The sequence below is a fragment of the Dromaius novaehollandiae genome, chromosome 2, assembly GCF_036370855.1.
Source record: "Dromaius novaehollandiae isolate bDroNov1 chromosome 2, bDroNov1.hap1, whole genome shotgun sequence".
In the NCBI taxonomy this organism is placed as follows: Eukaryota; Metazoa; Chordata; class Aves; order Casuariiformes; family Dromaiidae; genus Dromaius; species Dromaius novaehollandiae.
In genome coordinates, this window is record NC_088099.1 from 150,284,072 (window position 1) to 150,311,454 (window position 27,383).

Consider the following 27,383-nt stretch of genomic DNA (forward strand, 5'->3'; position numbering starts at 1 on the left):
ATTTGCGGCACTGAAATTATATTCCCTTCATGTGATTATTAATAACTCTTTCTGGAAATTTAAGAAATTCCAATAGAATCATTGCAGCCCTAACAGGCTCACCGAAACTATTCTTTGTGCATGCCACCAATGAGAACAGTAAAATTAAAAGGTAGGTGAATTAAAGACAGAATAGTCATCCAGAAAACATTTCCAAGCCAAATATAGCCTTGAATCAAGGTTTAAGCAGGATTTGATGAAAAAGGTCCAACAATCATAAAATGAAGCTTTCAAAAGCTGTATATCATTTGTTTTTCCGCTGGGTGGAAGAAACAGTTAGCTTTTTTTTTTTTTTTTACCCACTCTTTCTGAAGAAATAATGAATTTTCATGCTTTGTCACTGATGAAAGAAAAAACTTCTCAAAATTGCTACCTCTCCTGTTTTTCACTACATGGAGTATGGCTCAGTCTCTCAGGAGACTAAAAACAAAAAATATTCACAACCAAGCAGTAGAGCTTACCATAAAATTTAAACTTTCTGTAACAATTTGACAAAAATCCTAACAGCAAAAATTGCTTTCAGGGAAAAACTTTACTCTGTAGCTATGTGAGAAATGTCACAGCAGTGTCCCATTTCGCCCGTGTTTCAGGTCGAGAGTGCACGTGCTAAATTCCTTGCTGCTCTTTCTTCCCTCTGTTCAAGCCAGCAGCAGAGGGCACAGTTCACTGCTGAAAACGTTCAAAGCAGGAGGCTCTGTGACTATGCCTCATCCTGGCTAAAACTAAGTTTTCCATCTATCACAAGTGAAGCATTGATTAAAATATCCACAGTTGGTAATACAGCAGTACCTCTGAGAGAAGGGACTTGTCTTTCCTTATTTCTCCCACAGCCAATGGGGAGAAATACGCAAAACCATGGGATTTAGTTATGCCTAATTTAACTTCCAGAATACAAGTGTTACCACAGGTCACTGAAGTAATTATTTACGTTCTCTGTATACCGAATTCCCAAAATTGAATATATTTGAAATAAAAACTACTGGTCACTTTGGACAAATGTCTCCATACACAGAGCTCAATTTGTTCACTAGCAGTAACACAAGGCAAAGCTACATTACAGCTGATCAGCAGCTCCTACCAAAGGGCCCAAATCCTGAACATTTATCATGCAGATAACCACCTTCAGCAGTCTCATGGCACAGAAATGTGATTTTCAACTTCTGGCCCCAAATCTTGGGGTCTATAAATTCTTTTCAAAAAGAAAGGCAACTAAATGTGAGCCTGCTTTCAGTAGGTTTAGATTTTCTGTTTCTTTGCTGGTAAATATTTAAAGGTCTGGAAAACAAAGGCTTGAAAACCCTTAATACAGGGCAAGTAAAATTTGTCATTTGTTACAGATACAAGCCAGATTCATTGTGTTGCAGCTGCATGTACTTCTTTCATACTAAGGAATAGAATTAAAAAGGGAGAAAACACAGAATTACTCCATTATTTCTAATACAGATTGTTTAATGCTGCACCAGTAGAAGTGCAAAGGGATAAAACGTGTATTTATTACCATGCCATGTCTACCATGTAAGGTTGGGTTTTGTTTGTTTGGTTTTTTTTTTCCCTTCAGGTCTGTTTTAGTATTGAAATATATTAGGTGAAATTCAATAAATCCCGTGAATATGAGGTGCATAATGACACTTAAAATGTTTTGTTGCCATTTGCTAGAAAGTACGGACTAGATAGGCTCACCGAACACATAGAAACAAAAAAAGACTGGATACCTCGTTATTCGGGGATATCATTTTTTCTTGGCTTCAGACTTTGGCTGTTCTCACAACTAGGACAGGCAATTATAGGACTGACAGTATTATGTTTTATAGGTCTGTCTGCAAATAAAAATAAAGAGATATATTGTCTTTCATCGCTTGTAAGTAAATGCTCTGTTAGTCAAGAACCTCAGGCTGTAGCTCATACCAAGTAAAATTCCCCTGTTAAGGCGACACTTTCCCACACGTGAAGGGAGGCCGAGTTTGATCCTGAATGCACTAACCAGTCATGAATAAACAAATCGGACTGCATCTCTCCCCTTAACCAGCCCCGGGGCAGGAAGCACATACAAGGTAATACGACACAATAGCTCTTCCACAGCCCTACGCAACCTGCTGTTTCCCTCCCTCCCTCTCTCCTCTCCCTGAGGAGATGTCTACATCTTCATCCCTATGCCCGAGCCCTTATTCTGATATGTATTCAGGAGCTTGAGCTATCACTGAATTTAAGCCTGAAGTGTCAGCGAAAGTTGAGAATACCCAATGTTGTGCACAGGGCCTGATCTTTCTCAGATCCAGCAATGCCTCGTGGCTTGGGAACCTCCTCCAGCAGTGCCTCGTGGCTTGGGGACCTCCTCCTCCTCCTCCTCACAGGGAGCTCCAAAGCTTTCCCCACCTTGCAACGTTCCTACTTTAATGATGCTTTAAATCATACCACACCACTAGTGTATCTACAACATCGATAGGGCAAGATTATCTAATACCTCCTATTTAATTTAATCTAATAACAATGATATCTTGATACTCTGTAAACATGAACTAAAAATGAGCACTACAGAAGCTAGTGAAGAACTTTTGAAACTTTTATTATTCCATTGGAATTTTTACCAAAAAAGTCACTATCAAGACATATAACGTTTGACACTTCAAAAATGCAAAGTTTCCTTTGCTCGTTCTTTCAGTTTCATATTTTTCAGATTTGTTTTCTGCTTTTCTGGACAGTGTCCTTAAAATAAGACTGTTTTTCATTCATTCCTACAGTAACAATCATGTTTAATTTCATAGGCCCAAATAAGGTCAATTGGTGTCCTACTATGCATAAAGTTAAACACACCTGTAGCGTTTTGCAGAATTAGAGCTTTAGACATAAAAACTTTGTCCACACTGGTCTGGAAAGCCAGGGATCCACTTCTATTTATACCATGGAAGTTTTGCCAAGGATATCACATTTCTTTAATCCAAGTTTCCTGGAAAGGTGCTAACGCTTTCCCTGCAGAGTGTGGATAGCCTAAAATGTGGAGGCAATAATCAATGGCTGATGGAATACAGACTTGTTTTTTAAGTAGCTTATTATCACCCATGATCCTCAAACTTTTTACGCCCTGTGCTTCTGGGACCTTTTTTGTGGTTGCTGTCTAAGCAATTTGTTTTCCTGGTTCCAATGCATTAATATAATGTGACAAAGTCTGGACCACAAGTAGAGTAATGCACAAGAGCCACAGAAGTAATTTTAAAATGCTTTAAATAATATTATTTTAATTTATATTTATAGATCTTTTACTGCAATCACTATTGAATTTTGCAAAAGGTTTTTATTTCAGAATAACATTCAGTGGTCTTTGAATTCAGAATTCTTTCCTCCTACCCTTAAGTTTTTGTAACAAGCCTTTAATGGTTTTTGTCAGGTAGAAGAGAGAACTAACGGAAGTTGCCCAAAGTGCAAGTGCTGTGCAGCAAGTAGCAACGAGGTGCCGGCCACCCTTCCTAAGCTGTATCAACTTAGTTCCTGTGACTTTGTTTAAAGTCAAACACAATTTCTTCCTCACCTGGATAAGGGTTGATCCACACTGTAACTTCAGGAATTAACAACTCCTAAGAGTCTATTCACAGAAATATTTCCTTTGCATTGTGGTTCAAGAGCTCTTAAAAAGTGCTCCTTCATAACATTAATCTTTTTATCTACATTCATGCAGCAAAAAATGTATTTTTCTTGACAGTTCTTAATTTGAAATTGTAAGAACCAGCAGCTTAAACTTGAATTAAGCGATACCAGTGATGAATTAATTTAGCAACATTGATAGAGTCATAGTTAAAAACTGAAGCGCCCTAAGTGCGCTTAGGGGCGTATAAAAAGGTGCAAAGGAATCATAAGCCAGTTGTGTTGGGTTTCAAGAAGTAAACCAGTTGTCCTGTCAGTCACACATGGTCTGCAGCATTTGAATTGGAGATCTAGAATTACTTTAGAGACTGTCTGATGAGACACTAAAAAGGTCATAACTGTGAAATCTGGCTCCTGTTCCAAGCGATCGTTTTAGTGAATCTGTGCCATGCTCACCTCGCACAGCAAGAATATTTTTCATAGTCAGAAAATTGTCTTTGATTATCTGATCAAGCAAAAGGTACTGTGGCAGTTTTTCCACATTAAATTCCCATTGGATCTGTCTAATAGGACAAGATTTATATTTCCCTTGGCTATTGTTCCTAATACTTCATTTCTTTCTTTGTTAAAAAATTCAGAATGATCTCACCCCAGTCTTTCTTTGTCACTGCATTTCTTAATATTATATTGCCTCCATATCATGCTGGAATGCATCATCTGTTTAACTCAAACCATAAACACAATTAAAGAACTCTTTGGATGAGTCCTATCTAATAGGTCACTCATGTTTTCCCATGGTCTAGCAAGCAGTTCTTAACTTTTGACAGAAGGTCTTTGACATTATCTACGTAACTAACTCTCACTGACCACCACTACCTACCGATTATTTGGACAAGGAATTGAGGGGTCTCTGGCTCTTCTTACTAACTGCAGTAAGGATGTTTCCTGCATTTGGTGCTAGGACTTCAGCAGAAATGAATCCTACATTATTCTCAAGGAACAGTAATGGTTGATATGAGAGCTGGTCAAAAGTTGGGATTTCTGTTCTGCAAGAAATACAGTCTGTTTCAAAACAATTCTTTAAAGAATTTACAAATTTTACTGATTGCTGCTCAATTTCCCCCCCCACCCCAAATTTGCTAAAGAGTTCTGATTCTCAAAACAAAAAGCTATGAGCCTTGAACACCTGTGCCCCAGCTTACCGGGCTCAGCCATCCCTGACTGCCTTGCAGGTGCAGGAGGCAGGCAGGGAGCTGGGACACTTTCGTGCCACTAATAAGATAACTTTGGCACTCAGAACCCAAACTGCCTCCTTCACCAGGAGAAAGACTGCAAGCCCTGAATCTCTTCTGACACCGAAGAGGACGTGAGCGGCAGTAATTTTTCAGGGCCATCCTAGACCGTAGCAGCCAAGATTGCAGCAGTTCCCCACCCCTCATTGGAAACGCTGGGGTGCCGAAGGCCTTGACGTGATTCAGCTACTGAGCTCTTCACACTGCCTGCTAGGGAACTGGAAGCTAAATCCTGGCCAGAACCAGGATACCTAAAGTTTTCAGGTGCTCTGCCAATTTTGGTAGTGTTGTTTCTCACATAGTTCATAGAGCAAGGTCAGGGGCAGTAAATCATGCACCCTTCACACTAAGCAGAAATTTCATGGTATAGCAAAACATTGATAATCATCTTAGTATTTTGGCTACAAAACTGGCCAGGGACTAAGCAGGTGAAGCTGTATGTTTTTCAGTTTGGGGTGGAAATTTTCCTCTGAATGTTTACATTCTGCTAAGTCCTAATTTCTGAATAAAAAAATTAACAGAAAATTGCCATCCACTGACAACTGAGAAGCACCTAAAAGCTATTATATTTCTAGGTATCAGTGCCACAAGTTCTACAGGTTATAACATTGCTTGCACAATAGTATCTGAAATTCCTGTCGTCAGCTGCGGACGTCTGCAAAACCAGATATCAGTAATTTCCTATTACCGAGAACAGTCTGTAAGAAAAACAGGAAAATGTCAACAGGTTCCATTTTTGCAACTCAGGATGACAAGGCAATGCTCACATAGTCTGTGATAAACCTTATTTTATATAGAAATAATTACTCAATATGATCAATTCAAATGGTTACAAATAGAGATAATAGTAGAAATATTTAACCGTGCAGCAGGACTTGTAAAGCATATGGTCCTAAAAATACAATCCTGCCTTTAAGTACTTATGAGACAGAGTTTAAGCCAAGCAAAATCCCAAATGTAGTAGTAGAATTTAGCTTTACAATGAAGAGGGTCAAGATGTGATATCTTATTACTGAAGAGAGAGGTGAGTGTGTGTAAATCTTCTCAAAGTTCATGACGGGCCCTACTTCCAAAGAGAACTTCGAGTGCTGTACCTCAGCTGTGCACTTCAGTAGGTATCAGTCCTAAAGAAGATGACCTTAAAAGTTCCTATCACTACAAAAATGGCTTGACATAATTCCCAAAACAGCTGAAGCTGGTAGGACTTAGTACGTTCTGGACCTCCTCTTTTATTGAGAGCATTTCTAGTAATATTAAAGTGATATTTAGTAATATTATCAATCATTTTATCAGACATTGACATTATTATTTGCTTTCCACCACTAAAAACCACTGAGATTGATTTTTTTTTTTAGTCAGTGCCTAAAGTTTAGGGCCCTTAATCCACACATGGATTAGTCATTGACATGAATTTTCAAAAAGGCTGAGCATCCACTGATTTACACATAGGTTGCACTCTTATACCAGAATTATCCTTTGGCTTGGGAAGGTTGAGTGTAGAAGTCGTTCGTCAACTTCTGAACAGTTACAATGATGTATCTTTTAATTTGCCATCTAACTCATTTCATACCTATCTTAATATATGTACTGAACCAAAAAGTACACAAACTGCAAGCCACTGTTCCCTTATTACAGTCCTTTCTCTTATCACAATTTCTTATGCCATTCTGAAATCATATGAAATCAATAAAGGTTGGTTAGAAAGTGTTACTGTCTTTACTGTTGAGTATCTTGCAAGCAGAAATATCTTGCAAGCAGAAAAAAAATGGCAAATTTGAACTGGAGTTATCAAGGCAACAATGGTAAAAACTTTCTTTAATAGCAGATCAAATTTATTTAAAATATATGGAATATTCTTTCCTTTTCCTTACAAAAACTCTTTAGAATGACATTGGGTATTAACTTATCAAATACATCTGTTATGAATACAATTAGTTTCAAGGGAAAGTGTCACAAATTCAGCATTGATATAGAATTTAAAGTAGAAAGCTTCAAATTTTTATTTATTTATTTATTTATTTTGCCTAGCACCTGACCACTGGCACAAGTTATACTCTATTGCCAATGGAGACCATCAATCTCCTATAGATATTAAAACCAAGGAAGTCAAAAAAGATGCTTCTCTGGGGCATCTCAGGATCACCTGGAAGCCTTCCACATGCAAAGAGATTGTCAATGTTGGACATTCTCTCTATGTGGATAGAAGATGAGGATAATCAATCAGGTTAGTAAAAAGGCAATCTGGAGAGGGGAACTGGAAACATTTTTTCAATCTCTTCTTCTTGAATTTGTATTGAAAACAAGACTAGTGGCTTTTCAGGAGTATTTATATGGCTCAGGGTATGTGTTCTGATTTTGGAAGTTATACCAGCTGCCAGTACCCTTTCAGTGTCATAGAAGATCCAAATTATGTCCTTTAAATGTATGATTTCTTGACAAGTCTTTCTGTGCTAACGTCAAAAGGATTGGTGATTTCCCAGTAGGAAACCTCCAGGATAATCACTGATTTTAGGGGGTGGACAGTAGGAGGAGAATTTCTGAACCCAATAGGGCTTATGTGTGCATTTGTTTGTTTAACCAACATGGGCTGGGAGATTTATACATATACCAACATTACTAACATGTATAACTCCATATGGAATCACTCTGGACTACGTCATTTTCTTCAAAGAGCCTTATTACCTTGATAGCAAAGGAGGGGATTTATATGTTATATTTATATGTTGTGCAAATACTACTGCAAATACTGTCCTACAAGAGCACCAGGCATGTATTTCTAAGAATCATGCACAAACAAATACAGGTCCCTATCAGCACAGTGGGAATGAATACAGCTTTATGTGCTTTTAATCAGAGGAGCAGTGATAATGACCTAAAAACAACACCATCAATAACATCCAGGTACACCTGTAACATTTCATAAGTTAAATTCAGAAAACATCAAGTACCCATAACTATTACCTCTGTGTAGAAAGGGACTATTAAATACTGTCACAAATGAGACAAATTTTAATGGGAGGTGAACTCCATGAGGTAGGACTCTCTAATTACTCTTACTCTGGAAAACTGCTGTTTTTCTACTTTAGTTTTCATTCTACAGTAGCTGGTCTAGTCACATGTATTTGATCTGAATTTTGGAACTGTATCGTGGAGACGTGCGGATTTACTATACCAAAGCACTCTTATACACCTATTCAGAATTGAGGCCTTCAATAACTTTGGCTTAACTGCACAGACTTTTTTCTTCTTCTACCAATGGCAAAAAATAGTCTACTAGATAAATATGTTAACCTCTAGCTTTGAGAAAAGTGTTTGCATGTTATGAAATCTTTGAAATCTATGAACCCTGGCTGTCAGGAAGACTTTATTGATTGTTTTTAGCTTGTTCTGTGCGTTTGCAGTGCTGGCTGTGGTCCTCTCACTGGAAACTACAGATTGTGCCAGTTTCACTTCCATGGGGGCCAAACCGATGACCAAGGCTCTGGGCACACCATGGATGGGGGGAAAGAGGCCTCAGAGGTAGAGTCAATGAAAGAGACATCAAAGGCACTTTTTCAAACTCCAGTCACGTATCTCATCCCCAGAAGAAACAAAATTACATGTGTAAACTGCTCTGATAATTATTTTATTTTGCAAAACAGCACCATCTCTGCACGTGCAAAGCTGACTTGACAAAAGCAGGTTAGGATCTATGGTCAGTACTCAATAAGATAATTTTAGATAATCTAAATCCCTGTTAAATAATGAACTAGTGCTTAAAAGTGCATGTACACAAGTGAATAGCACCTGCTAACTTCCCAGGGGTAAAAAGGTCACATATACAGGCACATTGAGCTTTAGACTCAAGTAGCTGCTTTTCAAAGAGTCTGATCACTCAGTTCCCTGCTGTCATTGTAGCTGGAGATACACAGCTCCTCACAGGTACAAGCGTACTGATTACTGTAAGGTGCTGTTCTTTGGCATTTTAAGAAGAACAGCAAATAAGAAGGAAAACCAGAAGAAAATAATGAAGAGAAAGAGGTAGGAAAAAGTACTTAACAAGTGTCCCAGCTGCTGTCAAGTACATTAACTATCCTCAGATAATGAAGCAAGGTCCATTTTATAGGAAATAAACCCCTATAAACTCAATTCTTTTCATTTGTTTCCCAGTGACTTAGTATCATGCCATTAGTTAACAAGATGCCAAAAAACAATCCATGTTCAATCCATGTAATGTTATCTTTGGCAGATCTTTAGATTTTAAGAACATTACTACATGCAAATCTAATGAGACAGATTAGAGTATTCATTTTTAATTTAGGCATTAGGAACACACAGCCAAAAGTGTGTTCGTAATAGGAAATTTTCCACTGTTGAGAGTGCTAGAGCTATCTCATTTCATACAGCCAAGATATGAGAGGGGTGTTCCTTTGGAATTGCTTCCTGCCATAAAGAGATAGTGCACTTAGGCTGTGTTTGAGCAGCACACGATTAAAAGTGTTTATTAATTTTCTTTGAATCAGTGGTTTAAAATGCTTCATAACAATAAAGATGTTACATTGAAAAGACAGCAATTCAGCTTTAAAATGTACCTGAGGATTCACAAAGGTGAAACCACAGTTTTAAAATTGTTTGCATTATATGATGATTTCCATGCTCTGTCTCTAATTTTAGAACCTCTCCCTTGTGTTTTAAGAAGCTTTGATAATTTTTGTGACCATGTTGCTTAAACATTATAGAAATAATCCCGCACTAGACTAATGCCATAGAGTTACACAGATGCTAAGGAATTGCTAAGTATGCTTCAGCATTCATGGATGAGAAGGCTTTTCAAGAAATTATTACGATTTCCAACTTCTGTAAGTTTTGGAAATTTTTATTTCACACTTGAAAAATAAGATATAATAAGCAACATACTAGGCTGAACGAAAGTTTCTTGAAACTCTTTTAAAGGAAATACTGCCAAAACTGCAAAGTTGCTGAAAGATCTGTACTGAATATATGTCAGTCATCCACAGCTATGATGTTCATGGCTATACCAGCAGTCTGTTGCAGTAAATGGAACTATTGTGAATAAATGGTGCACCCTGTGTGACACAGGGCTGAAATGCTATTTAATCTATTGCATTTTTAAAGACATGGAAATAAAAGCATGCACAGGAGACTGTTAGAGGTAGAGTTAGAAAAATCTATGCCTCTTGTAAGTTGTGATTTTCTACACCTCTGTGTACTTACCCCTAAATTGCTTTCAAGGATATATGCAGTTCTGCCTACTGTGAGATAAAGCCTGGGTATCGGCACTGACACTGCGAGAGCAATTCAGCAGAACGCCAGAAACCAAGAGGTGTTCACGAGCACGCTCGCGCTGTCAGGGTTAGACTCGCAGAGCGCCGAATGCAGTTTCTAACGTGTTTTACTTTAATTGCAGCATTTCCTTGCTCTAGAACCAGCAGAATTTATCCTGTCAATTGCTTTTTAGCTTCATCTCGTTCACTGGAACTCAGACAAGTATTCAGGCAGAGCAGAGGCTTTCGACAAGCCAGATGGTTTGGCAGTTGTCACTGTTTTCCTGAAGGTCAGTTAATGACGTCCTGAAAACACACGTATCTGTCTTCCCTATCTTTCTCAAAGTTGCACTCAGGACTGAAAATTAGAAAAAATACATCTTTGTATTAAATCGGTGGAGATGACTATCTCTTATCCTGGTTTAGACCATATTGCCAACTTTGCCCATGCTTCTACATAGGTGTTTTGCCCAACCCCCCATTTCACCCATACAACCTTCAAGATCTGTGCTTAAACAGTGTGGTTGCTAGTGAGCTTGTGCTGTTTCATCCGCCTTCGTGACAGTCAGTGCTCACACCTTTCGTGTGTGTGTTTGCTTTTCACTCCATTTACAATTATATGAACTTTCACAGAAAGACAGTTGCAGTCACCTGTGCAATTACTACCAGAAAAGAAATTTTTAAATCATAATTCCAAGAAGCCTTGAAGCCACGTATGTGACATATTTGAACTTTCAAAACCAACCGAGGCAGCATAAATAATTCCTTATGACTATATAAGGAAATGCCATATAGCAATATTATATTATAACATAGTGCTAAAATATAATTGTTCATAATTCACGTTGTAAAAAAGATACCAGCAAACCATCTCTCTGAATGCTTCCAAAGAAAAGTGCATTTCAAGCATAAACACCACCGCTGCAGAGCAAAGCAATCATATACCTCTTAACTACAGAGTAATATTCCCACTACTGGTGGCATTAGTTTGCCAAACAGAAAACATTGCTTGCAGCAAGACATCTTGTTATTTCCCCAAAGTTCTAAATATTATCTCCTTCATATGGGGTCTGCCCAACTAACCAGCATTTGCAAAGCATATTCATATTCTTGGGAGGAAGATGTTCTTTTAGAATAAAACTGTTGTTACATATTTAGGATTTTAAAAGTATTTTTACATTTACAGTTTGGTTCAGGCAATGAAAACCTGAAGGATGTTTTGAAGGCCTTGGATTCAGTAAAGACTAAGGCAAACATCCTTACAGCCTGGTCATGATAATATGCAGAATAGTTAAATTAAAACCTACTCAGTCTCTCATCTGCCTGTGTGAAGGCTTCAGAGTAATTCAGAGAGTCAGCTGCAGGAGGCTGTTGAGACATGGGGCTGAAAGCGTCTTCCTGAACATGAGCTTATAGGAGCCCATGAGATATTATTTATTCTTGAGGCTCTACCCTGTAGATGGCTGTGGGCTCTTGGTGAAAGATTAAGAGTTCTTATTTCCTGATTCCTAGCTAATCCTATGCTTCCATCCATCTGTCTGTCTATTTAAAATTATCCCTGGTGTCTATCATCGGCACAGCCTAGCAATAACTGAACTGAAGTTTTGCTTGGTGGAGGAGGGAGAGGAAATGAGTAACATCAGAACTGCACCTTTCTTAAGCTCTTGTGTAGACTAAACCTCTGGCGGTTCCCACTAAGCCTCACACATAATAAGCTGAGATAGGATCTGCATTTTAGTGGGCATGTTAAAAATACAGTACTGCATCTCCCATAGGAGGAATGTGGGCTTTGACCCAGAACATGCAAACACTATAAATATATGTGATATACGTTTATATTTTTATATAAAATTAGCCTTGTCAGACAAATTTAAATTAATTATCTACTGAAGTGTTCCACTTGCTCAGGAGCATAGAGTTCAGTATCTTGCAAAAAGGAACTCCTTAGTCAGTGCTGACAGAAACTTTCTGGTATCCAATAGCTGTTTCAGGGTTTTTTGTTTGCTTGGTTGGCTGGGCTTTTGTTAAGATATGCTGCCCATTTTTGTTGGTGTCAGCCTAGATCTATCTCAGTGTCAAACTTGCCAACAGGGCCAGCAAATCACCTCTGATGCTACGAGAAAATGCTAGTGTTTTGAAGTCACCTCCTCTGTATTTTGATTTAGGAACACACTCCCTTATAGTCTCAATTTTATATAAATCATATCTTCCTCATGGATAAGCCTCATTAACTCTATGTATCTTCCAAAGGGTAAGCAAGCACCACTTTCTAACTTTGATCCTGCAAGCCTACTGCCTACATCCTTGGATTACTGGACCTACAACAGCTCTCTGACTCATCCTTCCCTCCATGAGAGTGTTATCCGGATTATCCTCAAAGACTCCATTACTATCAGCTTGGAGCAGGTACGTATTGCAAACAAAAACCTCTCTTGTCTTTTAGCTTCAGTGACAGTATCATTTTACAGTGTATTATCATTTTCTATTAGGTTTATTTATCTCATTTTTACTATAAAACCAATATTACCTTTACACCACATTATTATTCATAATAAATACCTATGATTCTGCCTCAGCCCACTTAGGCTACTAACATCTTACACAGTCTTGTGGGAATTGAGGTAAGAAGACTTCAGATTTGTGGACTTGCTTCCACTGCTCAGGTAAAGGCTGTTCACTTATTTAATTTCCTTGCAGTGCTGTTGCTCCCAGAGCAGAAGCCAGGCGGAAAGCTGATTTCTTCCCATCTTCCTTCCTGCATGACTCCCCCAAAGAAATGCATATTCCCATCAGATCTCAGCCAAACACCTGCCTGAGCAGGGGGGGTTGTGGCATGCCACAAAGGTCAAATGCATGGAGCACGGTTCTCCTTTCAGTGCTGTTATAAGTGGTTAGAAACTCTACAGATTGCTCACCATTTCCTAATAATGTCTGTAGGTCTAGCTAAAAACATCTTACTTCTGTTTCACCTGCATCATCTAATAAAGAACGAGGTACGTGCACTAACATATGTCCATGCAAAAGTAAAGTACCTGGATCTGGTTGTACATTAAAGTCACACAGTTCCAGTTCCAGATTTCACTTTTTTTCTTCCCCCCCGCCACCAAGCAGAGCAGTACTTAGCTTTGTAAATGGCTCCAGCAGTGACAACTGAATTATTCAATAACCAACAGTGGCAAAGGTCTGAGGAAGGTAAGGTCAGATTTTACAAGGAACACCATCAAGCATTAGAACAGAAACTAGGTTTTTAGGTGACCTCATTATGTAACTTTAATAGTATTTAACTAAAGTGATGAAGTACCTTCATTAAATTACACTGGTAATTATTGTCTGTTGGGAAACCCTAGCATATGTTGCTACACAGTTTCTTTTTAATGTTTGCATGCCTATGACTATACAGCAAAAGTGGTGCTGTAAACGTTTACAGTTCCTCACATTTTTTATAAGCTACAGAAAATTTTCAAATGCTTCTTCCTGACATATTCAAAAGTAAAATTGCTTTAAATGCAAAATACCATCTGCACTGCATGTCAGATACATTCAGTAGGACACATGCCTTGATCTGCTCTACTCTTCAGTCAGCCAGTGTGTGAATCCCACGACTGGAGCCATAAGGACTTGGTCTGTGACTGTGATTTCTTGAGAATTGCACCATATTCTAGTGGCAATGGCATCAGAACAGAAGAAACTAATTACTCACCCTGATTAAATTATCCTGTACCTGTTTTGCTTCCATGTCATTGCTGCATTTCTGCATGGTGCCATTGGCCTCTTAATCATTACATTTAAAGTATAATGATAGAGGCAAGACTCCAACTTAATTCAGTGCAATGCATGTACAAAATAAACATAATAAAATACATAAATACATAATAAGATACATAATAAAATCATTCCTACACCTTTCTTTATTCCATTTCTAAACAGATGTCACATTTATGGATGACTTCACATGAAACAGGTCTGAGAGAACCACATGCAAATTTACATCTAAAAGCAGAGAGATCATTTAGTCTTACCCTCCTTCTCCTATCTTAGAACTAATGAAAAATGGTAATGAGTTTTTTAAAAACACAGAAAAGTGAACACGAACTACAGATACTCACATGGTTGCTAAAATTTATTTCTTGAGCTTAGTCTTGAGACCTCTGCCTTTATAAACAAGAACTGCCCTTCCTTAGAAAAGCTTCTTTTCCTAAGAGCAATCCCCAGTGCAGAATCATATGTAAAATGGGAACTCACCACTCAAAGGTATTCTCTACTTCTGTGGAGATTAGAAAGAATCAAAATTAATTCAGAAGAATACAATTAATTAAAAGGAATGCAAACCAACAGTCAGTCAGACATTCCTGCCATCCGCATCAGCAATATCTATTCCTATTACCTTATTTAGCAGAGCCAGTAAAGCGCCGTTAGCTCTTTCTGTCCACAGACTTATGCAGAGAATTACAAAGAGGCCGCTAATTCCCTCAGGTAATTGATACCTTCTTAATGAGCAATGCTGCAACCACCCCACTTGTCCCTGCCTTAGTGCAACAACTGTTTCTTTCCTTTAACTGCCATGAATAGGGAAATAATCATTTTCATTCCTCTCAGTTCTCTGAAAATAAATCTAATCGTGCTTTTGGGGAAAATGAGAACAGAAGCACAGCTATTTCCAGTGCATGGGCTTCAGAGGATATGTTTTCTTTGTGGAGACAAATAATTTAAGTAAACTTCACAGAGAGTTCACAGTAGGCACACATTTGAGAAACGGGAACAAATCTGTTAGGCAAAACAACAGGTTCATTAAAAAAAGGTGTTTCATTCAGAGTCTCTTTGCAGAGCTAACTAGTTTCCTGAGCTATAGCGTGCAATTTCTCAGACTGAGCGTGGGCCTGAGCTATGGAGTCCATCAGCCGGAAAGCTCTGCATGTGGGCACGAGGGTGGCAGCAAGCTGGCAGCTACAGCTACCCGCTCACCTCAAGTCCATCTTCAGCATAAGTGACTTTACCCCATTTCTTCTCCTGCAAGTCCTCTGATAAATTACTTTAACAAAATGCCAATGAAAGCATTAAGTAGGAACAATGGCAAAAATCAAATGGATCGGATTATGACCAGTGGGAAAATGAACAAGCAATTCCAAGTTGAGGAAACTGTAAGGCAAAGGAAATGTCCTTGATATGTGATCAAGGAAAGGCAAGCTTGTAGTATCTCAAAACTTTGACTACCAGTTAAGCAAAGATCTCTTATCTTTATGGCACAGAAAGAGAACAAAATACAAACAGGATTTTATTTTGAGACATAAAGCTATCCCTGTATTGACATATACTGATACTTCCTGGCAATATAAAAAAAGAGAAGGAAAGGAAAATTACCTAATGCAGTAGTTTAAAGAAGCGATTTCTCAATGTGAAACACTTGAGAAAATTCAACAGACAAACATAAGTATTTTAAGCTTTATTTTGAGAATATCTTTTTCTGCCTTAATCAGAATGAATCATTTTCTCATCTGCTGCTCAATATCTTATCCATACCTAGAAATATTTCGGTGTCTGTGTGCCATGCCAATTGCCAAACCCAACAGTAAATCATCTATAGTCCCAAATAACAATAACACAGGCAAATGCAAGCTACCACTTACGCAACTCATGCTGCAGAACTTCTCCTAAGCTTTTCTTTATCCTGAAAAGGATTAAACTGCTTCATTCTGCTAAAGTAAAGTTCCCTCAGGTAGCCCCACAGCTGTGGAAAAAACAATTACACTTAACATTTAGCATCTGATCAACAGGCTTCTGGTCAGGTTCCAGCAATACCTCCCATCTCTGGATGGGACAGCTCTAACAGGCGCATTAACTAGGACTCCTTCATTAGGAAATAAAATTGTGTTAGTTAATGTTCCACACTCGTTTTTGCTTTAGCAAATCCTTCCTGGTTTAATTTTTCCTTCATGCTGAAGGAAGGAGTGCACTGTTATAAACATGTAGGTGGTAAAGGAACGATGCAGAGCTGGTTGCCTAGAGCAGGTTAGAAAAGCTACCTGCTTTCAGTGTATTCTGCTGGGTTCTGTTTCTGCTTGCATGGCAGCTGCTGCGTGTGGGGTATGTTCCACAGCTTTACAGGAAAATATCAAAACATTTCTTTTTTAGAAGCTGGAATTCTTGACCTACTGTTGCTGGTCCTGCTTTTCCGTCTTCCTTTTCCAGCCTTTTATCATCTAGTTCTCTCCCTCGGTGCTGGCTAAATTATTACGGGATAATAAAATTCCTGAAAATCCCATTGGAGAAATTTTCTTGTGTAATACAGATGTTGGTTTAATAACAACATTCATTTCCAGAAATAAAACGTACCATTATGGAGACCTCTGAGTGGACAAGTAAAACATAATGTTTTACTACACTTGCTAATTCACATTGGCTGCCAAACCTCTGAAAGCAGTGTAAGTTGCATTCAAGTAGGGGGAAGCACCTGCTAAAAAACTGAAATGAATGTAACAGGGGTGTCTTCATGCATTATGGAGTAAGCTTAGAGTCTTAACATTTCGGTAGAGTACTTAGTTCAGTCCCAAAAGCCCTGAAACTACCTTTTTTAGAAATGTTTCTCAGAAGGGGGATTATACTCCTACTCATAGAAAGGATGTAAGCATTCAGTAGAAGACTGGAGCCGGCGTCTCCTCTTTCCGTGATGAATTCCAAGGCCGCTAGACTACAGAGCCCGGCTCATAAACGCTTGTTGAATCATGGGACTGTTCTTTATTCCCAGGCACAAATTTGCTATGCCAGCTATAGAGGCTGCAGCACAAGCCTCCCGGTGGGATACTAAGCTTCTAGTCCTGTGATGGGTCTCAGCCATGCGTCAGAGCAGTGCCCGACCCGCGCTGTTTCCCCACCAGCTCTGCTGTCAATAGAAAAAAACCCAGAGGCTGGTTGGACTTCTATTTGCAAGATGGGTGATGCAGATTAAAATCCAGTTTACCACAATCCTACAGAGATCCTTGTATAAAAGGAGTGCATCCTTGCTCCCATCTCTCTTTTGTCTGGGGCTGATGCGCTCCGAGCAGACCTGCTACATAAGCCCTTACAGATGAGACAGCCTGAGGAAGGCCTAGGTAACGGCTCCTGGTAGAGTTTAGGGACTTTGCCATAGGGTCTATAGATCTTTTGGAAATGGAAAGACCTTGTACAGGAAGTCTCCCTTGTTTCACAGCACTTACTGGCAATCCTCTGCATCACTGATCCTCTCTGCAACAGGTGAAGCAACGCTGGGAGCACAGTGCTCAGAAAGCCCAGCAGCATGGTACAGGAAACTCAAGGAGCAGAAGCAGCTAACAACAATGCTGGCTGGTGCAAGCAACCACTTAAAACTGAAGTCAATCACAGTAGGTCATTTAGAAAATGTCAGAATGTGATACTACATCTTGAAGCTTTTAAAATTATTTTCCAAGACAAACCACTTGTTAAAATCACTACATTCCCTAGCTATTTTGAAGTTCTTAATTGCATTGCTTAGCAAAAAAAGACGAAAGAAAAGATTTGCTGAAAAAGTCCTACCAGGATTAATGGTACACTGCTGCCTATGTTAAGGTAAGGCATTACAGCCTCACTGCACACCCTATTCAAGTTTTTCTGCGTTAGCACGGAGGTCAAGTAAAATGCTTTCATTTTTTGACTGCTTAATCCTTAGCCATTTAGTCTTTTGCAATTCTCTGAAGTAAGCAAAAGATAACATCATAAACACTGTAAAATCAACAAACTGAATTGTACCACAAAGTCCACCATAATATAGCTAGAGTCAAGTCAGCTAAAGCGGTAGTTCTGTAGGACACGTACACCACTGCGGTTTTGTTCCTGTCAGTTCAATGTAGTGTGACTAATTTCTTTGAGAGCTATCGGTTACTCGGTTACGGCGCGAAGGCTGCCAAAGGTGTAAGGTTCCTCGCAGAAGGGTGCTAAAGAACGAGCCAGGGGACACCGAAGTGCCGGCCGCCCCGCGGCACCACGCACCCTTCGCCCCCCCCCGGGCCTCGGCAGCTCACAGCGCGGGACCGGGAGCAAACGCTGGAGCTGCCAGAGGGCTCTCGGGTCCTGGGGGTGTCTTGGCAGCCCAGTGCCTGGGAGGACTCAGCATGCCTTTGCCATTTTGAGATCAGCAACAGCAGCGGCGCTTTCTGCTCCTGTGCTCCGAAACGAGCACTTCCCTCATGGCTAAAGTATTGCCACCTGATCCCCTCTTTTTATGTCTATTACATTCACTTCCTATTTTGTCTGTGGAGCACCGCCGCTTGCTTTTGGATAAATCCAGGAAATCAAGAGGCTGGACTCTTATCTCTAGTATTCACTGCACCATGCAGCGGTAGCAGCTACTTTGTTTTCTCATAAACACAAATCTGAGTGGAAATTTAAGAGAAAACTTGGGAAAAAGCCCAAATTTCTCTCTATCCTCCCCCCCAAGGTGGAATCAGATTCATTCATCACATACCCTTTGAATAGTAGTCACCCCTCCTCAGCAAACCCATGAACTTACATCGATCCTGCCCAAGCAGGAGAAACTTGAGCATGACCAAAGGGGTGACTGAAGGTGGTGCGAGCACCGTGGCTCCTAGCGTGTGTTGCTCTGCAGGGGCGATGGCTGCTCGCGCGATGCCCCCGTAACGGGATATGGCAGTGAGGTTAGCGTGGTTCCTCCGAAACAACGCCGCAGAATATGGCCTGACAGATGGGCCTGTGGCTCAGCTATGCGCGCCCCGTGCCAAGGTTGGGCCCGCGGCGTCGTGGCCGCCATTGCGTAACTGAATTTAGCCCCGGCAGAGCCCCTGGGCCACAGTACTCACAATGCAATGAAACCCCAGCTCCATCTGCGACATTCAGTTACAACAGTAACATAATAATATGAACCAGTATAAAAGACCAAATCATTCATTGCCAATATCGCAATATATAGAGGATACACGTCCTCCTGCCCTGCTGTCAGCTCGCTCCTTCAGCCGCAGCTGTGTTAATCAGGAGGCGATAGCAGAGGAGCTGGGAAATCTGTTCATCTGGGCTGCTCATTAAAGCCAAACTGCTTCCTCGTGATAAGGAGACACCAACCCTTGGCACACAGACGGTGCGCAGTCAGGAAACATTTAGATTTACCTTTGAAAAATGCAGTAGGACAAATTTGGTAGCAGTGGCACAGAGAGCCATCAGTGACTGACACAACAAGACCATGCTGTCCTATCAAGCGGTTCCCCATGAGGACAAGCAAGGAGCAAGATACCCACTGCTGCTTCTGCACTTCCACCCAGGAGAGGTGTGCTCCACAAGCAATGGGGCTTCCTTGCAATCCTCTGGTGGAGGCCAAGTCAGCATGTTCCCACCTTCCCTCACCAGGCTGTACACTCTTCCACTGATTCCCACTGCCATGAGTTGTAGTCTAATACCATATTTCAAAATTATATTTCTAAATTGTCTTCATGGCACCATCTAGGCCATTTCTGCAGAGGCACCATACTTTTGAGGCATGATCTAATGGAACCATTGTGTTGTCTACCTATGAAAATACACATATGCAAGAAGAATGCCTGAAATGGTCACACTCCTTCCACTATTCAGAGTGCTTTCAGCCCTTGAACAAGCCCTTTACATTAACTTTAAGTAGGATCCTTATGAGGCTGCCAGCTATCAGCATTACCTTTTGTCTCTTTCCATTACACCTCCCACAGCAAAGTCTGCAACTTGGGATTCTTTTGTGATTTGGTCAAGAGAAAGAAAGCCTCCAGGGAAAGCCTCCAGACAGCTTTGGATAATTATTGCAAAGGAAAGCTTTGCCAAGTCCTACAGAATTGTTTCCTATTTATTTCACTCATCGTACCCTGCTTCTGGCCTCCTAGGTTTTCCTGGTATGAACATTGCTGACCTATCTCTGATCCCCTAGTCCTCCTTCCAAGTATTTGTTGTATGCACATTTCTTTCTTCAAGTGACATTTTAACTCATTTGAGCATATTTGATTGATGAGAGAGGGGCGGAGAACAGATGTTTGGCTCAAGCAGTTGCAAGACCAGACGCTTATGTGCAGGAGCTCAAGCTCTAGACCTGTCTCTGAAATCTTATTTCTGTGATACTAGAGCAAGTTAGGCCAATTGTGGAAGGAGCAGAGACTGAATTCAAATAAATGATTTAAAATAACTGCACTGTACGTATCAAGAAGTACCTATTAAAACCTAATAATGGTGAAGAGTGTGATATATACACCATTCATATTCATGTTCTGTAGCTCTCCAAGCATAAAGGGATATAGTTATTCCAGTAGGATGGTTAGACTAATACTAAGATTCAGCATGTACTCCTGAACCCCCATGCCTAAAGGTTATGCTTTGAAATCTTTAAGCATTGCAACAGAAGTGAACCAAATTGCTGCAGGCAGCAGCTGCTGTTGAGATCTCTTTGGTCGTCAGTACTTCATGAAAATTAAAAGCTTCTTTTAAAATGGTTAAATTAAGCTCCTAATTTCAGGAAACCACCTTGAAAATATTTACATTATGTGACTAGTGCAAAGCCACCCAAAAAAAAAAAAACCACTCCCAGAGTTGCAAAGTTGGGAAGAGAGCACAGCATTTCTGCCTTGATCTCCCACACTAGAGGTGGTTCAGCCCCAACCATTAAAACACAGCTTTCCAAAGCCAACTTCCATTGCTCTCCCTAAGACAGATACGTGACCCACCCCGGCCTGAAAGTCAGCTCCTTCCACCCCACCCAGTCTTCCAGGCTGTGAACCAGGAGGCCCCTCTCTCCCCATAAAGAAAGCAGTTGAGACAGGATCCAGAAGATTTATTTTGGCACCTAAAATGAAACTTAAGCTAAACGTAGGTGGCTAAATTCAGTAAAGAATTCCAGAAAGCGTATGCCAACCCGTCTCTCTCATTTATGAGCCATCTAAGTATCACTGTTGCGCAGGAATGCAGTGTGCGGTGGTGCCCACACATCAGCCAGCTTACAGAGACTTAAGTGTCCAGATCTAGTGGGGACAAGGCGCGGAGGCTCCAGTGGGACTCAGAAGGGGGAGAGGCCCTCGTGAAGCCCAGTGTCATACCACCAGGCCCAGCACTCAGCACACACGAGACAGGATCAGGGCTTGGGCTCTGGCCATGGTCCTTTCTGCTGGGAAACTGTTAGGAAGCTCCTCAGCGTGGTTTTGGCAGGTGTCAGTGAGCGCTGCCTGGGACAGTGCCAGGCATGGTGGCGGTGGAGCATGGGCCAGCGACCGTCGTCCATAGGCCTTGTGGAGAAAGGGATCCACAGACCATGTGTTCAGCGGTACACATGCAGGGCATGCTACAACCCTTGCTCTCGGGACCGGGAAGCAGGCCCTGGCCTGTCTCGTTTACCACGATAGCCAGACTTACCAAGTTCACTGCAAAGCACAGCAGACGCACTCACTTTTCTATCTCAAAAAGCCTGGGGTGTTAGTAGTTAAAACATTCCTCTGAAAAGCAGGTGGCTTTTCCCCCCTGAGGCAGAGGAAACCCTGTCGCTTCTGCAAGTGCCCTAACCAGCAGGCTTTAAAAAAGGCCATCACAGGGCACCTACTCCCTCTCCGGTGCAAGCAGCAGCCTGTGCAAGCAGGGATGCTCCTGGAGGCTAGCGGAGGAGCCGGCTCTGCAGCCCTGCAGTCGGGCAAGGGCTCTGGTTTTCAGAGTATTTATTTACACCGCACAGTCGGGAAGCAAAAACTGGAGTCCGCCACTGGAGTCAGTCCTGGGAGCAGGGACCGAAAACTCATCTCCTCTCTCGTCGCCCACTCCTCTTTCCCTCTGCCCTTTCGTTCACCTATGCCTGCCAGCAAAACGTGGTCCCGGCTTGCTCAGTTTCCCAAAAGAGCTTCACTCTTACCTAAGTTGGCACTGCTGTGAACACTGTCCTCTTCCATACGTTACATGATGCCACTAGTTCTTAATGCGAACTCTCCGCTGTCATAACTGGATAGCACTTACACAGCGGATGTGATATTGCACCTCTCTGTAAACTCAGAAAATATAATAAAAGTTCTAGCAGTGAGAACACGCAACAAAATCATTTCTTTCTATCTGTCTAACCACTTACTCTGCTAGTGGTTTTGTGCTTTGGCTGGGTAGCTTTTCTCTTGCCAAATGGGACGGGTATCTCTCACAGCCAGTAACAAGCATTAGCTAATGTTTGTACTGTGCCTACCAATGGTGCTAAAGATTAGAAGTGAAGCACATCTTAGGACTCAAAAAAATGCATGTTAAATAGCTGACTCAGTGCCCAAACTGGGACAAGCCCTGAGTCTGCAGAGGCTCAATATAGCCTTAAAATCATAATAGAAAAAAGCCCAGTACAGATATGTAAGTAACAGCATGGAAAGCACAGCTAAGCAGCAATATACGTTTCGGAAAAGGAAAAGGGGCTTTCTCTGCTTCAATACAAAGAATTTCAGTCCATCACATTTTCCTCCTGCATGAATTACTGTAGGTAAAGCACAAAAAAAAATTATTAAATTTAATCCTTTTTAATCTTAACCGTTTTTAGCATAAGCGTAGCGCAGGTGTCTTGGCAACGTTCAGGCAGTTTTGTCACAAGCTACAAACACCCCTGAACATATTGCCTGGTGCAACACCCCCTTGCCCGTCACGAGGGAGTAGTGAAGCACCACCATCAGGCTTCGGTATTATTTAGGCAATATCGCACACGGGCAGGGCGTGTCCCCGAGCACTGTTCAGCCCTGATATCCCGGATGTTCCCACTCCGCTGTTGGATGGCCACGTTGCAGGACCAGATTATTTCCTGACTGCTGTAACGCAGCAGGGGTTAGGTACACCCTCCACACACCAGCACGGGGGGATCCCAGCGCAATGGAAACATTGCCATGGAAGCCAACAGTGCCTGAATTTCACTCCAGTTCCTGCTGTCTAGCTTAAGGCATCTAATATAACATACCTGAATCCGGCCCCTGGAACACTTCTGCAACTGTGCAGGAAAGCTCTGTCATTTGATACTCTAGCGAGCACAGGCTGGTAATATAGGTTTTTAAGTTAAATGTCTAAGAATAAATGGTGTCAATGGTCTTTAAGAATCTGATAGTCAAATTTCACTTTTTACTGTTCAGCAAAACAGTATTTTGTTTCACTAGATGCTCAAGGTGCAGTCCGTCTTGGTTTATTACTGATCCTGCTTGAAAACTCAAATGAATTAGTTGCACGATGAGTTCAATGCTCGGAAAACATTTTAGACTTAAATTTCTGAGTTTTTTGACTTACCCAATAAATTATATTTAAAAAAAGCAGGACGGAAAGGAAGATTTTGGTAGTCTGTTGTCCTGTTCACAATTACATTTTCCATCTTTCCATAATGACACAGATCCATTTCCAGTTAATACATGTTTGCAGTTTGACTGCATGAACCAAGAAGCCTGCCTTGGGGCCTGACCGGAGGGTAGGGAGAATTTAGTCTCCAAATTCAACAAAGTCATCAAGAAAGCCCACAATACTTTGCTTTCCTAACTGTAGAGCCACCTAAATTCAGTTAACACCTGTAATCTAGGCTGCTTAAAATGAAGCTCAAATCTCAGATGTGATAGAAACCTGTCCAGTACAGTTCTTGGGTTCAGTCCTCAGTCGGAGTAAATTGCTTCTTGGTTGACTTTGACAGTTCAGCAACCAAAGATCTAATTTGTCATGCAGCTTCATGAGATTATCAAAGACCCAATACAGCCTTTAAGCTACACTTCAGAGACCTCCACCTGGCAACCCGCAGGAACCGAGCACTCTTTGCCAGTCAGAGATTTAACTAGAAGGCAGGCACACTTGTGACTGGGATCTCAGCAGCACGCTGGTCTCAGCATGCTTCACTATGTCTACTGCAAATATTTGACATAGAAAAAAGGGGTGAAATCCTGTGCATGTGTTTAATTACAGGGGATGATATATCTTGAGCCTGATTTTTTTTTTTTTTTTTTTAAGGAAAAGGACTTCAAAGCTCATTTAAGTGATTTAAAATGTCAGTATTTAGTGACTGGTTACCTGGATTCTGATTTGTTTTAAATTTCTTTTTTTTAATCCTTTCTTTTACAGTTGATGTCAATAGTCAATTGTTAGTGTTCCAAGATTTCTTTTAGTTCCTGAAAGATCTTCATTTTACCAAGGAAAAATTCCTTCTCTATTACAAAGCAAAGATTAGAAGCACCTTTTGCATTGTGAAGGACATAGCATTTCACTATTTATTTCCTGCCTTAAACTCTACAAGGCGACTGACTCAGTAGCTGGGCCTGGAGAAGGCTCATCTCCCTCCTCCTGGGTTGGTTTTTACCCGTTATGGTGGACAGCCGCCCTGTGAAAGTGGGAAGCCGTCCTGAGGCAGGGGATCGGACTGCAGCCTGGGCTACCTCCCCCGGGGCCTGACGCCAGGGCTGTGTGCACCAGGACAATACCTCCACTAAAGCAAAATTATAAAAAATTTGAAAGTGAACTCACTGTTTTTAATATTTTTAAAAGTTATTTAATTTCTGATGTAAAGGCAACGTTTTGATGCATTAAACAGAATGAATCTAATTAATCTGCACTTGCCTGAATTGTTGTAGTGCTTTGTAAAAAATATGTTTTCGTCACCTTCTGATCCTCTCCCCTGGGTGTGCTGGGATTCCTGCCCTGGCGACACCTTTACGATACCATCTTTTCCTCTGGGTGAACCACCATCAGGCACAAGAAGTGCAGTCCAACCACAGGCTCATCCTCCATCCGAGTATGTGTATAAAGCATTCAAGTCATAACTAAAACCCAGGCACTGATGCACTTCACACATCCACCACTCCGCGTTTTCTCGGGAGAAGCCGATGCTGGGGTACATTTCATTTAGCTTGACGAAACCGCATTAAAGACAATGATCTCTGAGCTAGTCACCCCAGGAATCAGCATCCGACCAGATGAAACCCAGCCTAAATGCTGTGTTCCTACAGAGAACGTATTTCATTTGAACTGAAATATCAGATATACATTTCAGAATTTACTTGAGGACAAAGTTTTCAGGAAGGGGCAATAGTTTTTACTAGACCAGTTGATACATTTGGAGAAACCTGAAAGCTCCTGCAGATTTGAATTTATCATTTTAATTTGCTGTTCTGTGACAAATGGCACATTTTGACTTTTTTTCTTCTTTTTTGAAACAAAAAAAAGGGTCAAATTAATGAAATTGTCTATGGACAGGACTTTTAACTTTTTAGTGCTTTTAATTAATTAATTTTCAATGACACTGATAGGACCAATACACTTAACTCAGACTTCCACAGAGCTGCCTAAAGGTTACCCATTCCTGCAGAGTTGTTAACGCTAAAATAGCCTTGATGATGCAAAATCTCCCAGAAATGTACATTAAGTTAAATTCCGTTCCCTTGAATCCCAAGCAAATCTTGTGTAAGAGGTTTATACAGATAAAAGAGTAGCATTGGCACATGGAATTTCAAGAACAATGGGAGAATACTACTCAAATAATGAAAAATTTGTTTTGAGTCCAGTACTAGAATATCAGCCTGCCTCCAAGGATTTCCCTTGAGCTACTCCTGTTTACCCCAATGGAGTTGAGAAAAAAGCAAATCCAAAAGAGCAAGTTTACCACCGGTAGTTATGCTGTAGTTATGCACAACAAGTCCCATTACAGACAAAAATAGTTCTGTTAGTGTAAAAACTTTCTGGAAAAAAAAAAGTGATCCAGAATCTAAAAATGTTCATGCCCCTCACTTAGCAGTCCCAAAGGCCAGGATTTCGCTGAAGCGGGGAGGGCTGGTGCACTTGGACTTTGCAGGTTGTTGCTGTGGCCCACGAAGCATGAAACGCGGTGCTCAGGACCACAGGGACAAGGCAGCCAGTGCACCCAACAGGAAACTGCAGGTCCAGGGGACTCCTGTGCAACATAGGGCAGGGCAAGCTGGAAGGGTAATATAGGGCAAGCAGGAGGGCAATATAGGGCAAGCTGGAAGAGATGACAATACATTTTGACCAGGGCTGAAGAATGTTTCTGAATAAAGCTTTTTCTCAACCCTGAGGTTTAAGGAAATGAGCAGGTTTTAATTTGCTCAATGTATCAGTCAAGAAATAATCTATCAAATTACATCTTCAGTGAAGAAATAATAAGCTAAGAGAGACATCTTATATATCGAGCAACATTTCTCTTGGATTCTACCTCCACTACCCCAGAAAGTAAGCTTTCCACCAGCCCAGAATGATGTTTCTGCCTTTGTTCCATATAGCAGAGAAACAAATCCACAATTTACTCATATTTCTCTGCCCCATCTTGAGGAATCAGGATGGTCCCTTTGTCCTCCCCCAAGGCAGTGATAGGTGGTAGTTTCCTTAACAGGAAATCCTCATTCACTGCTTCTTTTACCCCTTCTGCAATCATATACATCAGCCTGGGCACAGCTGCTGACTTCCTGCATCCGCCTGCAAGACCAAGCAAGGCGCAGCACAGCAGCTAGCAGAGCTGATCAGGGCATATGAAACGGCAGAAGGGGGTGACAGAGGTGCCATTGCTGAACTGAGCACCACATGCCCCTGATTCGATCAGCACACTGAAGCAGAAACTAGTCTTAAATAGCCACATTTTCCATATAAACCTTCTCTGTTCCCTTTGCAAAAAAAAGGGGGGGGGGGGGGAAAGCGCTCAAGGATGATCACCTTTGCTTGCCTGCATTTCCTGAGGTGTGAATTTGTGCTTGCGCAGAGCTCACCCACAGAGCTACGTGTGCCTGTGTGCTCTGACCAGCCGCTTCCTTCTCATACGCTCGGTAAAATCCAGCTAATGCAACACACGCTGGATTTCCAGTGCCTGCTCGGTAGCGTTGACCTGACCATGCACAGCCCAGGACTGCCGGTACCCGAATGACCCCAATCCCCTTTTTCTTTAATGCCTTTGGAAAATTTCCAGCTGGAAGAAAACACAGAAAGACTTGATCATATAGTGGCCATTGCCACCAAAAAGCTGCTAGGCATGTGTAAACCCATGTGATGGTTATTGCTTATGCAAAACAGGTGAGTATTTAAACGTAGAGATTTGCCTAAATGTGACAGTTTAAATCTGCACATGGGTTTTGTTATGTATCTGAAACTCTTCCTTTTTTGTATAATCCTTCCTTCACTTTTAAGAAAGGAGACAAGTCCTAACCAGTGGCACATCCTGAGTGCCTGAGCTACGTTACCTGCCCTCCACGGCAGGCTGGCGGCGGGGTATTACGCCGGTGCCACC

At 41.2% G+C, this 27,383-nt stretch overlaps 1 protein-coding gene across 1 annotated transcript; it reads left to right on the plus strand.

The window, feature by feature from the left end:
* The first annotated feature begins 6,672 nt into the window (after window positions 1–6,672).
* Window positions 6,673–27,146, plus strand: LOC112982963 (carbonic anhydrase 1-like). The gene is given in 8 exon segments (XM_026099731.1): window positions 6,673–6,709; window positions 6,936–7,107; window positions 7,109–7,135; window positions 8,309–8,426; window positions 10,366–10,461; window positions 11,358–11,420; window positions 12,422–12,577; window positions 27,066–27,146. Coding segments are annotated over 8 exon segments (750 nt in total).
* The last annotated feature ends 237 nt before the right edge of the window (window positions 27,147–27,383 follow it).